Consider the following 18,664-nt stretch of genomic DNA (forward strand, 5'->3'; position numbering starts at 1 on the left):
GCAGGGAGACGTACACTAGCTGATGACAAACTAATTGATCTCCAAAGCCACAGGGCACTGGGAAAGCATCAAAAGCTCTTAGTATCGTTTTAAATCTAAATGGAGCACATTGCATTCATGTGACTTTGACTATGTCATAGTTTGCAGGAAAAGGAAATGGTCCAGCAGTGTTAATAGACAGCTCGTGTAGGGCTAATGGTCACAAGTTTTTTTCATCCATCTGATCATTGTCATCATCATTATGATATGTAATAATCTAAGTAAAATATACCTTTATTTTTTATACTTTACATTAGTAAACACTGGAATGTAACACTGGGAATTCATACTCTATTTAAAGATGTGTCATCTTTACATATCCTCATATATATTCCCATCCTGCAAATATACAGTTATATCCTGAAATACATGTTTATGTTTGGTAAATGAAATTGAACACAAAAACGTGTGGTATTTCTACCTTTACATTCTCTAATGCACAGGTTATAATATATGACACTTTGTTGAAAACCAGTCACATTCTGTTCATTCAACCTTGGATTTTACTGAAGGAGTTTTGTAGCTCAAGGGCACAACAGAACTCTTTGAGTCCAGAGTCCTTAACCTAGAGCCCTAACCACTCCTCCACACTATTAGGTTAGTGTAGAATACTCTGATAGTGTTCCAATCTTCCATCATCAGTAACTGGGAATGTTTCAAAATGTGTAGAGCCAAAACCTTTGCTATGGACGATTGTCGATGGTACATCACGGTGGTACATCACGACGTATACGTAAAACAATTCTCCCTCCGTCAAGAATTTTCATGTCTCGTGTAATAATCTTTATTCACAATGTATGATGTCACCCTGAATTCCAGCTGCTGACTTCAGGGCCACCAGCCATGTAAACTTTAAGATAGCACCTTTAAATGGAGGATCAATACAAAACTTAAATTGACTAAATCTACAAGTTCAGAAATAAACGTATAAATATTATGCCACACCACACTTTATTCCATGCACACCTTCCCTCTTCTCTCTTACCTTAGGTGACATATTTAGACGCATAGGTACCTCAATGTCAAGTGAGGAGGTCTGCCAGTACAGAAAAAAATTTTGTACCCTTCACTGCTGGGCACATTGGAGGAAATATACAGTGTTGCTTCTGAAGAGCTGGAACATATGTTTCATATGGAATGTTATGGCAAAAGGCCAGATCTGGCCTTTATTGGATGGTGACAATATATGAAAAGTGTGGAACACACTGCCAGTACACTATGCTGTACTGACCTTTACAGTCTGAGCAGAACCCCTGTCTTCTGAATCATGTTTGTGGGATTTCAGCTGCTGAGCCTGTACACCAAACAGAAGCATTCCACATTTTCATCCATCTCAGAGAAAGTCAGAGAGAGGGTTTGTAACTTCCAAAGAAAAGGAAAAAAAATCATCTTTTCTGTGATTTCAGTTTGTTTTATTACAATTCACAAATTGGATAGAAGATAACATGAAATATAGTTTATCTAAATTATACAAAATACAACACACATTATCATAAATATGCATTCCAGTGCATCTCAGAAAAAGAGATTGTGGGGGAATAAAATGCACACCTTTGTTCTGCAGGTGATTCCCATCTCATCTCTAGCTCCTCTCAATTTGATTGGCCCCGCCACACTTTCAGAAACATGAAGCTCAGCACCAGTGCAAAACAAGAGCTTGAGGAGATTTATTTTTCACCCCCTTGCTGCCAGAATGCTAGATGTGTCAGACTGAAAGTCTTCTGTATATTCTCAAAGAAATAAACTCACCTCAGAGGTTTCATTATCAATATCTAACTAAACATTTTTTTCAGTGTTTCCCTAATACTATGAAAAATGTCATGTCATGTCATTTGCCAAACCACTTTATACCATACGGTGTCATGGGAACTATTACAAATTTTGGGAGATTTTTGTAAGAGGAAGGCAAGTTTGTGGAATGTTCTTTGAGGATTTTGAGCTTCATTTTGGAACTTTATCACATACATTCATCACTCAGTACTCAAGCACTGAGAAATAATAAAGTTTACAAAGCAGACAAGGCCATTCACCACATCTATGGACTGACTTTATATAATCTGGATGTATAGAATTGATTGTTAAATTTTCTTTTTACTCATTGATGGTTTAATAATTAGCTTTAAAGGTGCAGTTTCTAAGCAGTTTGCTTATTATGGGTAGATTTTACTGGTATCTTCTTTTTCAGCACACAAAAGTCATTTTTAATGATGAAAGTAAAATGAGCAAAACCACTTTTATATACTGTAGTATGATGCAATACACAGACCAAAACTCGTAAGAACAAAGTAAGATATTTACTTTGCCGTTAAAAGAACGGAGAAGATCTGAGAAAAATCTTTCTAAACCCAAAGACAGACCAATATGGAAATGCTAATCGAGTCGTTCGTTAAAATACAATTCATATATTGATAACTGCACCGATATAGTTTGGCTTCAAACTGAGCTTGAGAGGCTCAGGAACTGCAGATTGGGTAGCCAGCTAAATCAAAGTGTGCATAGGTCAGGAGAGACTTCAGAGACAGAAAAGAAAATTAAAGTTAAATCAAACAGAACCTTATAGGATTACAGGGGCATGATGTTTAAAACGATCCATCAGTTCCATGGTATCTTGTGTGTGTCTAATTAGATGCCACGTTATCATTGTGTCCTTGAAAGCAGTAGCTTGCTGGCTACATTTCCCATTAACAACTACGGACAATGTTTGCACTCTCCCTAGTCCAATTATCTTTTTCACGCAAAGTGCTTTAATTCAGGATGATATTACTAATTTCAGAAGCGAAAGTGGAAACCGTAAAACACACTTCCTTTTACATAGCAAGTTACTTATACTATACATTTTTTACTTAAAATACCAGCCCGGAAACAAAACAGAATATTATTTGAAGTAAGTGAGCTACACTGTCTTACATTTTAGATACTAATGTTTTTTTTATGATTTCAAAATCCTATACTATAGTTAGAGTGTCTGGGATCTCTTGGATAGGAGATTAATAGCAGATTAATATTTTTACGTGACCCATCCATATCCACGTGTCCTAAGCAGTAACAATTTCTAACATAAATTAAAACTTTTTTTTTTTTACTTCTTCAACTGTTTACTTGTTGAATTTTAGATGCAATGCACACATCTTTATTTTTCTATCTGCTTACTTTGCTCTGTGGCATGCTAAAAAATTCTGACAAATGTCTTCCTCCTGGGGACTGGGGAAAATGATTGAATGCTGGATTATATCTTTATGTCCAGAAGCAAACCATCATGATGGGAGTGAAATAATTATTGTCATCATTATAGTTTGGCTCTGGGGTTTCTCATTCATCTCAAAACATATACTGTAGGGGTTGTTAGTTAAACATGTCAAATAACTCCCCCTCCAAAACAATGGAATGAACTCCAGTACAATAACCTCAGAAACAGTTAACGGGAAATGTAGATTATATGCAGGGAATACTCTTCCAAATATAAAAAAATCCTAATTTAGTGCATGTAGGAGTACTGCAAATGAATTACCTTCATACTCTTAAGTAACAAAACAGTAACTGTCTTTTTTCCCTTGTGTTCAACATTGAATACAAGATCTCTGTATTCTCCCATCCCAATACTCAACCCTAATCTCTGATACATTTGGAAACTTATTTTTTCCAAGTTTTTTTTTGTTTGACTTCACATCAAAATGTCAGAAAGGAGGCACGTTTTAAATGCAGTGTTATGTTCAGCAGAACGTTGTCCCTTCACAAAGGAAAAACAAGAAGGTAAGTCAACACACTCTCAATGGGATGCAACAAATATGACATAAAAACAAATACACATTGTAGCCATTTTGCTGGAGAAAAGCAGAAAAAGAGAATGTTAGCTACTATTAATAATAAACCTTATTTTATTCAGCACCTTCAAAAGTGCTTTGAGATTATTGCCTTTAAAGTGCTAAATAAAATAAAGTTTATTGTTAACACTATTAATAAAAGTTCACAATTTAGTTCTAGGTTTTAATTTATGTTTTTTTTTCCAAAAAGTTTCTCAACTCCCGTTTTCCCTTTGTCTCACTGGCAGTCAAGGCAATGGCAAAATATTATAGTTTGCTGAGTGGAAAGATCTTAATGAGAATTTGTTAAATGTTCCCAGTTAATGGAGCTTCTTTTTATTTGCAAAGCCTTTTCCAGTTATACATTCAAAAACGCAGTGGTACTGCTCCTTGTCTCTATGTGAGAAAAGAAAAGTTGATACATAACACTTCAGCACTTTAAAAACCTGAAAAACACCCTTATTGTTACAACCTACTGAACAGCTATCAAGATGTCAAATGGGAGTTGTATTTTCAGTTGTGCAAAAAGCTAGTAAGAAGATAAAGCACCCTTTGGAGAACATATTATTCTCTAAGTCACTAAAAATCTATTTAAAAAACCCTCTTTAAAAAGAAAATGGCAGTGTTGTGGGCTTTTATTTATTAAGAGCAATCATTAGGCCAAATGCATTGTCAAGCAGGTTTAAGCATTAAATCCTACAAGGTTTATAGACCATCAAAACTTCAAATCAAAAATTCTAAAATTACCACAAATATTTGTTGGATTTTATTTTTAATTTGAAATCCACAACAGTTTTCTAATTTATTTAACTCCCTCCAGGCTGGAATCACCTGTGTTTAGAGCTATTTGTCTTTTTTGCAAGTTCCAAACTTCACAGTGCCTTAAGGGAGAATGAGTAGGTGAGTGCTTGCAGGAGGTGGGATGTGCTTCTCACTGATATGACTCCTGGTGGGTACGAGGAGTTGTTGTTGTGAGGCAAGTCAAGGAAACACTAATCCCCTAAAGTTCTGCCAGTTGCACGCTGCTGATTGGGTAGTCCAGTCAAAACTGACTAATAAGGTCATCTGGTCAAAGCTGGACCTATGATCCCACTCAGTACTTTGAGCCTGCATCTTTACTGTTTGCGCTGGTCTGAAGCCCCAGAGTATGTGTTTATTTGCTTGATTCCCAGTTTTGTAAGCAAACATTACCCTCTATGTAGCAATACAGACAAAATTGTTCCAAAAACAAAAGCATCCTCTGAGAGGAATGTTATTTTTGACATGGTTGTGGAATGTATTGTCCTGACAAAATATGTTGTTTAAAAGACTGCTTAATTACAGGTGAATTGCAAGAAGAATGTCTCCACCAATGCAATTAACAAGAAGACAGAACTGCTTACTTTCTTCTATGATTTCCTCAATTTTGCTGTAAGCAGTATTAAAAGCATTTACGAACCAATTTTACAATTTTATTTTATTTTGTAGTTGGATAAGCAATCATGTCTTCGACTGAAGGTTGACCCCTAGAGATATATGTGGGTGCCATCTCTACACTGTGCCTTTGGCTGCCTCTAGACATTTTCCAAGATCTCCGTACTGTTAAAACACATCCACTGATGCTGCTACTGTATTTAATAGGAAGTGCACTTACCCAGGTGTGCTCCTGCAAACCTGCTCATCTCTCAGGCCTATTTTACTAAAATTTGAAAGTAAAAAATTCTGGTTTAAGGGAACAAACCTGATATGCAGCTTTAAGTCTTCGACTGTGACCAATACCAAAGTTTCTGTGCCAGACACGCAACACGACCACCCACACCCTTTGGAACACCGGATATATTAATAACATTTTATTTTGTGTGTTGTGTGTGAAACTTTGACATTCACTTTCTTAACCTCCAAATATCTATTTTTACTATATCTATTAATTTTAGACCTGTTCATTGATCAATTTACATCTTAAAAATGTATTTAATCATTATCTACAGCATGTGATATTCAATATGATACCTTTAATGTCTTTTCTGTTATACCAGCCAGTAATAAAGCAAAATAAATTTTGAAAACACTCAAACATGCCTGCAGCTCCTAAAATGATATGTACTTTTATCTGTAAACAGCATTTCCTCAATAGGAATTAAAGGTGCTTTAGGGTCTGTTTGAATCTGTATGTTGTTGTATTATTTAGTTAGTTGATGCAGCTCTGAGTTCATGTTGTATTAAGGCAAATTTAAAATGGATAAAAGACAACATCCACAATGCTTCCATTCACAAAAAAACCTATTAGTAAAGAATAAGATAAGAAACATTTTAACAATGGTATTTGAAAAGGTCTTTATAAACTAGCCATGTAAAAAAATCTGATGTTAAGAGTGCAAGCATTCAGACCTTATTTCAAAGGGCTTTTAATTTTCTAAATATCATCTGGCAGTGAGGGGGTTTACGGTGGAAGATTTATTTTAATTTATGTATGTATATCTAGTTAAAAAATCATAAATAAAAATAATTAAATTAAATTTTGGCAAAAAAAACAACAGCACTTTTTTATATAATCTTACATAATTTAACAGTTAAAGGTTTCATTTTTAAAGGCAATGCAATCAATTTTTAGTCAGTGGGTAACCTGGGTTACACTGTGTAAAGTCTTCCATTCTGAAGCAGCATTTTACTTTTTTATTGGGCAAGCAATCCAGCAAGCCCATCCATATCACCAGTGTAAATACAATTATTCAGAACATAAACCTATATACACATAATTACAGCTTATAAAATACAGCTTCTTCTTCCTTGTGTCTTTGTTTTACAAGTCTGGCAGGTCCTCACATATTTAGCTGGCAGTACCAGCTCATCCTGCTAGCCACCTTCTGGCCAGCAGGGGGAGTACTCACACCACACTAGAGATACTAGTTACTGAAGATTTCAATTGACTAGCTGCAAAGACTCCCATCCTCCATGGAAGGGTCTGTGAACTCTAGAGGTATTTGGCTGGTGTCACTCAGCTTTCTTAATGAATATCTGAAACAGGCAAAGAAAGATAAAAGCCATTATTTTCAGGTTTTTCCAATACCATATTTAAGAAATGCATTTTTCTTTAAGGGTCATTCATTTTAAGCATTCAGGAAAGGTGGAAAAAGAGAAAGCAGAGCAAGCACAGCACTGTCATCCTAGGCAAGTAATGCTTTTTGGTTCGACTATTTTTAAGACTTTGCTTTCACAGCCCACTCCATTACTTGTCTTGTAAATCTCAGGGTGAGAAAGACTGACCTTAGGGAAGAAAGCAGTTCTTTAGCTGTCTTTACAGAAGTCTGAAATTATTTACCATATATTACCACATTACCACAGTAATGTACCTGTTTCTAAATGCGGCTCTCTTAAATCAATATAACTATGAATAGAACTACTTGTTTTCAAGTAGTTTGGATTCTGAATAAAAACAAAGCAACAAATGCATTTTCTGTCACATCATAACATGGCCATCAGAATATCAACCTCTGCTGGGAGTTTTACAAAAATGTTCTGTACGTTCCATGTAATTATCATCAAAGCCCCTTGTACCTTTTTACATGACATGGCAGACCTAGTTCTTATCAAGAAATTGCATTTCAGGCCAGATTGCAGACCTAAGCCAGCAGGCAAATCCCTTTTAGGCTGAAGGATGTGGAAAAGTTACACAGCACGTCACCAGAGTGAAATCTGCAGAAGGAGTTGTTTTTAGAAACCAGTCTGAGCTGCCGACTGGTCTGCTTTTGTTTCAGTGCTGTGTCATGCATTTACTGTTATATACAGCCAGAGACAAGCAGGCTGACAGACCTACCTCACTAAGGATAACCCAGACTGGGGAGTCGGTCAGTACAGACAGACGGATGGCCTCCAGAGGCCCAAAGGAGGCGTCCACCTCACCCTCAGCGATTCCATTCAAGAAAGTCCCTGTAAGACACAACTGGGCATTGTCTAGTCATGTCTGCAAGGTGAGGCCAATCTACAGTACGTCCAATATATCAGCACAGATCAACTTGAGCCCCTTTTGTATTTCTGTAAGCAAATGACATTACATTACATTTTTGTCATTGCAGTAACACGGGTAATTGTATGGGGCTACTTTAAATCACATCCACTCCATTTCAAATCAAGTTAATATGATTCCGCTGTGGCCTCAAATCAGGTTGGTAATACCTCGATTGAGTGCAAAACCGTGTCTGGGGAAATGACAGTGAGATCATACTGATTCTGTTGTATTCTTTATCCCTGCTGGCATCTGCAGGATTATCTGCCATATACATGCCACAAAAGATCAGAACAGAAAAGGCATCAAATTTGAAATAAAGAGGATATCGCAGAGTCTCTGAAATGGCTTCACGCATGAGAACCGTGCGGGAGCTGCATCCGATTCTGTTAATGAACCGGGACTCAAAGGGAGAATCCATATTGCAATTTTCAAGAGCAATGAGTTTGTTTATGCTTCCCGTATAAATTACACTGATGCGAGTTGTATGCCCCGATGAGCCCTTAATATTGTTATTATGAGCCCACAGAAAAGAAAATGACATGTGAGGACTGGTAAAAGGCTTGGCTATGCAGCCCCCGAGATGTCCTTGAGAAAAAATGTCCTTGAGAAAGGTTGCCGACATCCATGTTTTAGAGGAGGCAGGCGAAAGCCGCATGGAAATATTCCTTAAACACACCGAGACAATTGGTTTGCATTGTATTGTAAAACACAACAAATAAAAAACGCTTTTATTTTTGACATACAAATATACTTGCAAATTTCAATTTCATTTCTTAGTTATACACAAGGGCTGACTACAGAATAGTAGCCTTCCACCATAATGTGTTTATCCAGCATAGCCAGCAGCTATATCACCCATTGAAGCTGAGCAAGTGTGAGCCTGGTCAGTATCTGGATGAGAGACCTCCTGGGAAAGCTGCTGGAAGAGGTATTAGTGGGACCAGCAGGGAGGCTCACCCTGCTGTCTGTCAGGGTCCTAATGCCCCAGCATAGTGATGGGGAGGCTATACTGTAAAAAAGGCACCGTCCTTTGGATGAAACCTAAAACCAACGTCCTGACTCTCGGCGGCCATTAAAAATCCGAGGAAGTTCCTCAAAAAGTGCAGGGATGTAACCCCAGTGTCCTGGCCTTTACCAATCATGGCCTCCTAATAATCCCCATCTATCAATTGGCTTCATTACTCTGTTCTCCTCCCGACTGATGTGTGGTGGTGGAGGGGATTCCCTATTACCTGTAAAGCCTTTTGAGTGAAGTGTCCAAAAAAAGTGTAAGATATGATTGTTGTTGTTGTTGTTGTTGTTTACAGTTGCATTCCCACTTTACTACTCCTTAGTAAGTGCAGTAGAACTTTGATCCATTTAGTCTTACAGGTCACTCTGAATCACCCTGTTTTTTAATATTAGGAACACTTGGACTTGAGGAATCAATTAAGCAAGTAATTTGCACAGTTAAGAGAACTCTAGTGCTATGGGCTAAAGGGTAATTTAATTTTTGCACCAAATTATCCCTAAATTAATTCACTACCTGTTTAAAATGACCTATTTAATTCATCACAGTCTAATTATTCTAGGTCTTTATAAGTTGCCGACTTTATTAAACAACCTATAAAACTGCGACTGGATGAATTCTCTCATTCAAAGACAATGGGCCAAACAGAAAGTGGTAGAAAGTGAGCTGAATTAAACCATTGTTAGAGATCATAGGCTGTTTTTCCACCTTTGAAAAAAAGTAGTTTATTTCCCTTTTTATTTTTGTTTGCAGACAAAAGCAAATTTAAGTACTGCAGTGCCAGATTTTCTGTCGACGTAACGACTTGTGCTGTTGTTCCTAGTCCAGCATGTAACAAAAACCTGCTACACTGGGGCTCTCCAGGGGGATGGTTTGACACATCATCAATGTGGAAATCCGAAAACAAAAAGCAGCATATCCAATTTTAAAGCAAAATGCATTATCACATACATTTACTCAGAGGCCACATACATGTCCACTCGCAAGTAATCCCTGACTACAAAAGAATAAATAAGAACAAACTACCCACTAACATGGGGTGTGTAAAGGATCTGTGAGTGTCTACTCTACTTTCGTAGTGTCTCTAGTGTCACAGCAGAGACATCAGCAAGGCAGGGTGACAGAGAGGCTTACAAAGCCTCTGACTGAGAATCTCTTACCTCTCCTACCTGAGCAGACCATGTGGTAAGCTTAGGTAACAACTGTAAAATAACTGAAAGGAACTGTTGCTGCTACAAAAGACTTCCCATTCTGATATTACTCACACTTAAGTACTGACTCATTTGGAGAGAACCAAGGGTGATATTCAATTCTGCTTTTGCTCAGAACAGAAAATACTCTGTCTCCAGGACGTAACTGCAAAACCTAAATGACGACAACCCTTATAAATATTAAAAGCAGGTATGGAAGAGTCAAAACACTAACATATTTTTGTATGACGTAGAGGGATGTTTGTATTTGTACAGAAGGTTTTGAATCCTCCTGAAGGTTTATTTTAAACTTGCATTAATTCCCTAATGCACCCGTAATTGAAAAAAAAATGAAAAATCAAAATTCTGAGGCTTTTGGATTTGTTTTTCAATTTTATCCAAACACTAAACAACCACTGGATTCAGTTCCCTGATGGAAAAAAAGATTCAGACATTTTGTTCTCTTCTCTTTCACATGAATGTTTTTATTTTTGCTTCTACTCGCTTATCAAAATTTATTTCAGTCACTGTATACACACGAGTCAATATTCAACCAAGTTGTTTTCTCCTTTTCACTTAATAAACAGCTGAGTGTTTCTGTTAATTTAAGATGAATTGTAATGACTGTAGTCTTTTGGATCTCTCTCTCTGCTAATGTCTGTTGTGCACATTTAGAACCAGCCTTTAGCAACTCCATTTTTATTATTAGTTGAATAATAGGATGCCCACAGCCAAGAATAATGTAACATTTTTCCAAATGTATCCTGATTCCTTATGGGAGTATAACATTATCTAGATAATGTCAGAATATTGCCTTATACCAAGGGTTATTCTGCATGCATTCTTCTATTTTAAAAGAAAACAGTCCAGATTATTACTCATACAACACTTTCAACATAAGGAGCTTTAAAAGGAATTTAAGTAATTTTTTTTAAATGATTGTTTTTAATACTGTAAGTGGTTAAGGGTTGCCATAGCAACATTCTTAATGGTTTATGACAAAAAGCTACAGGTAGAGGTAACAAAGTTGATCTGTTTTATATAGGTGAAATCTATAGAAAGAAGTGATCATGAAATCTGCTATTGCATGACAATGTACCATGCAATAGAAGATTTCATAATCATGCAGCAGCAGAATGTACATAATTACAACAGTCTGTAATTTAGATTGAATATTGACAATAAACATACACAGAATACAGACTGGTGAATAACTTTCACATTAGAATAGGCTTCATCCTTTATATTAATCTTTTTAAGAGAAAAAATGGTTGTTATCATCATTAGTTTAAACATCATGATTTGTGTGTATGTGGGGAAATATAAACTTTTAAAAACAGTATCTCTAGAAAAATAACTGGACTTACCAATTCTGATAAAACCATCTTCAGTTCTGTGGTACTTAGGTGTTTTCTCCCTTCCATCTTTCAGAGCCTCTTTCTCAGATTGTACATTCTGGGAACAGACACATTAGGGGTCCAGAACGCTTTAGAACAATTGTGTTGCAGGATCTTATTCCAAAGCCACATTCTTGCTACTGTATGTAAGGGTTTATTAATCCTGGTACCAATAACCCCGGTGTCACCTGGTTTTCTTTTAAACTGGAGTTTTTGTATTTTGACTTAACTAATAATTTGTTAGACAGTTTTGTTTGCTTCCTGCCCCTAAAGATTGCAGTTTTCATTTTGTTTTCTATTCACTTTTAAAATTTCAATGTTCGCAAAACTCAGTTTAAGAATCACTATTTTGGCTTTATGTTAGACCAAGCAGTGTTTTTTACCATATGCTTATTATCAAACACTTGAATGTAATTTCCACTTTACTTTGTAGGAAACAAGCATAGTAAGCACACTTAGTTAAGTATTGTACTACTACCTAAAGTATAAGACTCACAGTTGTTATACAGTGGTTTTTAAACAGTAATAACAGCTATAAATCAGATTTAAAACTACTTTCTTTTCTTGTTATCAGTTTTTAATTATACATTTTGGAATTGCAACAGTTGCAACCCTTTTGATAAAGTACAAAGCTTCCAATTGCATTAAAATACGAAATAATGTTTGAAGCTATTTCAAGAACTTTGCAATGTGATTTCCAAAAGTAACTACAGACCAGTCCAGTTTTCCAACAAGAGGAAAACAACTCAAGTGCAAAATATTTCATTTGAAAATTATACTAATAATCTTTTTGTTGCAAACTGACCTCACCAAATTTTATTACATCTTCTTAAAAAGCATTTGTAATTATTGCAAAGAGAAGCCTGATTTGACTTAATCTATGAAACTGAATAATGAATAATTTGGTCGTATTTGGGGCTGCTTTTATCTAATACAGAAATTTGTTCAGTATACATGGGGATAAGATAGCAAAAGTAAAACACCTACAAATATCACAAATATCACCATGTCTCTGGAGTGCCACTGTTTTCCTCTGAAGCGAAGCAATGAAATATGTTTTAAAATGGGTAGTGGTTTATTGTATCTTTACACATAACCTTGTATGTGCTCACACCATGCTGTAGGTGCTACCAGTGATCAGCAACTGATTTGAAAAAAATAAATGCATTCTTTTAATTCTGCCTGCATAGTGTTATTGTGGTGATTTTTGTGGCAATAAAGAGAATGGTATATTATCTCCAGTCCACTTTTTCACATGCTTTCCATAATGGTTTGTTGGGTCAAACCAGCAAAGTTGGTGGTCTGGTTACACAGATCGGGTAAAAATACAGGTCTTGACAAACGTGAGATATGTTTACGCAGACTACTTTTACTAGTGACTGTGGGGGGTTATTAGAGTTGAAAGCTTCCAAATACAGAAGGAGTCAGGTGACTAGACCAGTCAAAGGCGCAAAGCTTAGAGAAACCTATGAGGCTGAAATCCTGCATTTCTGCTCTACATGGTTGTTGCCAACTCACATCAAATGGCAGAACCTCTATAGTGGTGTTGAAGAGCTTGTCCCCTGGGTGTTCTATGTTTCCACTGCGGAAGAAGTACCTACAGGGAGCAGAAGAAGAATGAAACTTTACAGTCTATAATGAATCCCACCGAGCTTGTGCTCTGTACCAGACAACAAAAACAACAGTGCATGATAATTTAGATTATTGTGAATAAAGGGGCAGATAATTTGCCTTCGATGTCTAGAATGTGTGAGGAGATACAGGGTAGAGGTACTTTTTTTGCTCAGTAATTTGTGACAGAAAGGTGTAAAGATGTAAAGAACCGTTAATTGGTTGAAGTTCCACAAGTGTTAAGGCTAAATTAAGCCTGCAACGTGTTTCTGCAGGCAGTTTCTGGGAGCTGTAAAGGTGAGAAACACAGTAAAACACACCTGACACACCTGAAGAAGGCTCCATGGCCGAAACGTTGTGTTCTCTTTCTTCTTTTTTTCAGCATGGAATAAACCTATTACTTGTTCCTTTACAGTAAAATACTCACTTCTCGATGCGCACTGGCGTGAAGAAACGAATGCGGATGAAGTCTCCGGCCACAGGGGTGAATGCCCAGAAGAAGTCCTCTCCCAGGTAGGCCTTCTCCAGAGTGAAGTGCTGGTAGGTCTTGAGACTGGTGGTCACCTCAGCAGGGGGGTTGGCATGACCTTTGTGAAGAGTTTGCTTCCCAAAGTCTTTGTCCTGGAACATATTCATTCATTGTGCATAATTCCACCACACAGGGGAGCCAATACCTAGCTTATGAAATTCCATCTTACCTTACAGCGGTAAAATCAATAAACATTTGATTAATGACCAGAATGTAAAACAACTTTGCTTCCTGTAAATTACATTTTCATTAAAAGAAATGCATTCTAAGATAAAAATTCAAGGATTCAATAAATGCTTTTCTTTAAATCATGTCTGGAGTGCCTAATGTTATCTTAATTTCTTAAGAAAAGACTCATTACTGAACGCCTTAACACCTGTATGTCATTTTTGGGGAATCATATGTAATTGTTTCTGTTACAGACATCCTCTGTGTGAAATGTGTTTTGGACAGAATTTGTGAAATAAACTGTTTTGTGATTTCTTTGCCATTCAGAACTTCTCAGATTGGGTCTTAACGGGATTCCCAAGGAGCCGAGAAAAGAAAAAGGAAATGCAGATGCAGTGAATCGCTGCTTTGACTAACCTTCAGCTTCTGGATCTTCCCAGCGAGTGAAGAGTGAGTTCCCACATGCTGGAAGAGAGACGGCTTGAAGCGAATCCTCAGGTTAGCCTTCTGTCTGTCGCAGTGTTTCTAAGGGAGTCACAGAGAAAACAGGATAAGATCTTTCTTATGAATTCCTTCTTATGCTGTACTCTCCTTTTTTTTCTATTCTGCAGCCTGTCCAGGTAGCTCAGAACTGTCTGAACACCACCTTAGGGTAGGGGGAGAATAATCAGCCAGGCTCTCTTGGCAACACAACACTCCCTGCTGCCTGCCTGGCATTTGCTTATCCAATCAGCGCTTCATCTCCAGCATGGAGCCCAGGTGCCTGTGGTGTTTTGAAAGACAAGCGGCATGAAGCTGGGCAGGTTGGATGTGTTTGTCTACACTTCCTCGTTCTTGCCTGCGTTAAGGTCGTGTTGCCGTGAGCCGAGACACGAAAGATGTCGTGTCTTTTGGGCGATACCAACACTTTAACAAATAAAGTAAGGGGTGATTCTAACTCTGTCGAGTTTGAAGTTAATTGGTCTGTTTTAGAACAGACGTTTGCATATGGGCAAGCATTTCAATGTGAATGGACCTTAAGTTATCTCAGGAACTGCAATTCAGCCGTGTAGCAGTCCCAAAAAGAGAATTTTAGATATAGATGTTAGAATGTGCGAGTCAGACCTCCATCTCGGGGGACGCAGGGCCACAGTTTTTTTTTGTCACATTATCAATTGCCTTGTGTGTGCCACTACATCAGTTAAGTGTCAAGCCACATGAGACCTCTGTTTAAAAAATATCTCGGTCTGATATTTTAAGAAGAAAAAAAAAAAGAAAAAGAAAAATCCTTACATTTCCTTATAGGATTCCAAGCCCGGAGGAATATCAAACAAAAAGATATTCCTTGTGCTGACAGGTTTGTTTTAGAATTCAGGCTCTGGCCCCCATCCACTTGTGCTCAGGTACTCACTGCATCTTTCTCTGGGTTGCACACTTTCACCCACAGGATATGGTCAAGCAGCCAGTCGATGGGCTTGTCCTTGTAGAACATCAGCATGAACTCCACGATCAGGGAAAGGTCCAGGGATTTGAACATCTTGCCTGAAAATGTTCAGACAGTTATTCTGTGTCACATAATCTAATAAAGCAAAAGAAAATAAATGCAAAAAGGGCTGATCCACGTAGGAAATGAAAGAAAACACTGATAAAACACATGTGCATGCTGAGTTACAGATTCAACAATACACTTTGAAAACCGAGACTTGTGTTAAGGTAGACAGAGCAAAACAACAGAAACTGTCCAAACTTCTGTATTTATGCAAACACATGTGATGAGTGACCCTGGATTCTTGAAGCTTTTGATGAAACATCTGGAAGCTGCTTTGATCCAGGCACACAGAAAAGAACCAGAGGGCTGGATGGATTGGTGCAGCTCAGCTACAGGTCAATTTGTGAGATGAGAACAAAGCCCCAAGCTAATACAGTTCAGATGAGTAGATATGAGAAGACAGAACTGGTTATCAAGCTTACATCTGACAGATTTCAATCAGAGCTGTGCCATCTGCATGTAATCTCGGCAGGAGCACTCTACAGAAATGCTTATTTTGTTTTTTTTATGAGCTGGGAGTGTAAAATTCAAAGGCTCTGTTGTCTGTTTGACTAAAAGATCCCACAGCTTGTGTTTCCCCTCTTGGAGTTTTCTTGCTCCAGCACTGAGGTCTTCATACTGCTATATTTCAGTGGAAGTTAGTTACAAAAGCATTGTCTATAGAACCCATTTATCTTCTTCCCTACTGCCTACACCTGGAATCAATCAACTTCCAACACAATTACCTCACTTGCTATCAACAGAGAGGTGGCTGTTGACTACCTACTTAGTGTCCTACATTGATACTTTCTGTAAAAACCAGACTTTTTTAATGCAAATGCAATCTTTGCAACCAAAAGAAAACCTAAATATTTTTGTTTTTGTCTGTCTAGCGAAACAAAGCATAACAAATATAGCTGTTTTGGGAAAACACACAATCACTGTATAAAAATACCCATTTGTATAGAAATACTATTTACCAAAAACACCTCACCATAAATTCAAAACCTAACATTCTAGCCCTTGAATTCTAAATACATTCTTGTATATACAATTAATACTGTCATTTGTCACAATGTAGGTTTTTTTTGTATAACACAATGCTCTCTTATTAGCATTTAATACTGCCTGACCTGACAATAGCTTTGCACTTAAAAAGAGTTTTCGTTATTGAATCATTCATAGAGATGTTTAAAATATTTCACTGATTTGTTACACGACACCATTACATTTTTTAAATATTTTTAGTCTCTACTGCTCTGTAATATTTGAAAACAATACAATTCAGAAAACCCTTACTATAAAATAGTATTTGTTGTCAGACTGTCTATTACATTGAAAGGCCGGAAGATTAAATACTCTAATCAGCAAGCTCACAGTGTAACCAAGACAAGGCAGGAATGTTGGAGTTATCAGGACATGTCTTGTCCTCTGTAGCAGTGAAGGGCAAAGTTGGCTTGCCAGACAGGTTTTTTCATTACCACCAATCTTTGAAATGCTTAACTGAAACAATACAGGGCCTAAACGTGCTATCACCCTGTAGAAGTATTTAAACAAGGACAGAAATAGGTTTTCACATCAACAAACCACAAAACAGCACTAATCCCTTTTTGCCTAAACATCAACTGAATTAAAGTTACAGTACTAAAATACCGACACTAAAACAAATAAAAACTAACAGTTTCATTATGGAGAACTCAGAGAATTATGATCCTCACAAAACTGGTGTTTCATGGGTAGGTCAGTCATCTAAACAGACTGGAAAAGACACTCGGTTGTAACCTAACCACCAACAGTAGTGCTTTATGTTTAGTTAATCATAAGAATAAAGAACGACTCAAGGAAAAAAAAAAAACTCCACAAAAACCAAGCTAATATTGGAGGCAGTCATGAACAGGAGGTGCTTTTAAAATTACACACAGGGAACCAAATCCAATTCAGCTGTCTCTGTTTGCGATTTTAACAATTCCTATCTGCACTCAAACATCAGTAAATACAGTAAGGCCCTGTTGTACCCTACAGTGAAAAATGCATAAAACTGAAAGTAGTCTATCACCCCCTCAATCACTTTTCATTTTAGAAGGCACCTTCTTAAAACCACACAAATCACTACATCTCTTTTCATTCCACCTGTCTTCTTCCTTCCTCCCTTTCATGTCTCTTTTAGTGCTAAATATGCAAAACAGTGAACAGAAATAGCTGTTAGAATTTCGAGTGCTAACAATGCCTTTATCAATTTAACAATTTCTCTATCTAGAATTTGTTGAGCTGGCAGGTAAGCGAAAAGAGTTGCCACTTAAGATGAACCCAGTCATAATTTACAGGATAACAAATTTGCCGTTGGCAGTGGAACAAGATCCTTGGCCTTTGTTATTCAAGGTTACTCGATAATAGCCTCCAGCTTGGTTTATTAAAGAGTAAGTAACAGTGTGATCTTAAAGCACAGCACACATTCCCTGAGCTAGCAAGTCATACTGTGAAGAGATGCCTCAGTATGTCTCTTTAAAGGGAAAACACACAACTAAACAAATGAAATAATGCAAATTCAAACATTTTGAAAAGGGGAACTGAGGGACATATCATCTAGGGGTCCTCACAATACTTACATGAATGTATCCATATATACAAGACTTCAATCAAGACATCTGACCCCTTTAACAGCCACTTTCACAAATGATGAGTCACTCTACTCCTTCCCTTTGGAGATTCTCATCCGTCCTTCGGATGAGACGTAAGACCGAGGTCCTGACTCTCTGTGGTCATTAAAAATCCCAGGGCGTTTCTCGAAAAGAGTAGGGGTGTAACCCCGGTGTCCTGGCCAAATTTCCCATTGGCCCTTATCAATCATGGCCTCCTAATAATCCCCCTCTATGAATTGGCTTCATTACTCTGCTCTCCTCCCCACTGATAGCTGATGTGTGGTGAGCGTTCTGGCGCACTATGGCTGCCGTCGCATCATCCAGGTGGGGCTGCACACTGGTGGTGGTGGAGGGGAGTCCCCATTACCTGTAAATCCCTTTGAGTGGAGTGTCTAGAAAAGCGCTATATAAGTGTAAGCAATTGTTATTATTATTATTCATATAACCCTTACCAAGGAGGAAAGGCATCAAAGACTCATTTTTCCTGGTGACAAGTGAGACTGGGCAGCCTCTCATCAGAGTTAACAAGTGGAAGAAAGGGAAGTGACTTTATTTTTTTGCATTTTTCTTAATTCAAGGAAATACTATATTACGAATGCTTGCTTTTCAGTATTAGATTACAGTAGAAGCTGCTAAAGCATCAGCAAACAAAACGAATGGACATAGTTAAACTCTTACAGGAATTTAAGGGTTATGCAACATACCAACCATTGAAACTACTAAGTCAGGGTATACTGGCTTACTTAGGGAAAGCTATCCAGTGTAGTCAGTCATGATCAACTAAAACTCA

General features: G+C 37.4%; 1 protein-coding gene across 2 annotated transcripts in view; it reads right to left on the reverse strand.

Moving 5' to 3' along the window:
- Positions 1 to 1,429: 1,429 nt before the first annotated feature.
- mgat4b (alpha-1,3-mannosyl-glycoprotein 4-beta-N-acetylglucosaminyltransferase B) overlaps positions 1,430 to 18,664 on the reverse strand; it is a 112,115-nt gene continuing 94,880 nt past the window's right edge. Inside the window, exons 9-15 of one of the 2 annotated variants that reach the window (XM_088604523.1) lie at positions 15,119 to 15,249; positions 14,146 to 14,253; positions 13,459 to 13,652; positions 12,939 to 13,017; positions 11,391 to 11,478; positions 7,633 to 7,745; positions 1,430 to 6,833 (exon numbers count right to left, since the gene is read on the reverse strand). In XM_088604523.1, the coding sequence (XP_088460649.1) occupies positions 6,810 to 6,833; positions 7,633 to 7,745; positions 11,391 to 11,478; positions 12,939 to 13,017; positions 13,459 to 13,652; positions 14,146 to 14,253; positions 15,119 to 15,249 (737 nt within the window). In that variant the 3' untranslated portion in view covers positions 1,430 to 6,809. The remainder of the gene's footprint in view (positions 6,834 to 7,632; positions 7,746 to 11,390; positions 11,479 to 12,938; positions 13,018 to 13,458; positions 13,653 to 14,145; positions 14,254 to 15,118; positions 15,250 to 18,664) is intronic. The other variant, XM_088604524.1, reaches the window with a different exon arrangement.

Source organism: Lepisosteus platostomus, chromosome 13, assembly GCF_059453375.1.
Source record: "Lepisosteus platostomus isolate fLepPlt1 chromosome 13, fLepPlt1.hap1, whole genome shotgun sequence".
NCBI classification, from domain to species: Eukaryota; Metazoa; Chordata; class Actinopteri; order Semionotiformes; family Lepisosteidae; genus Lepisosteus; species Lepisosteus platostomus.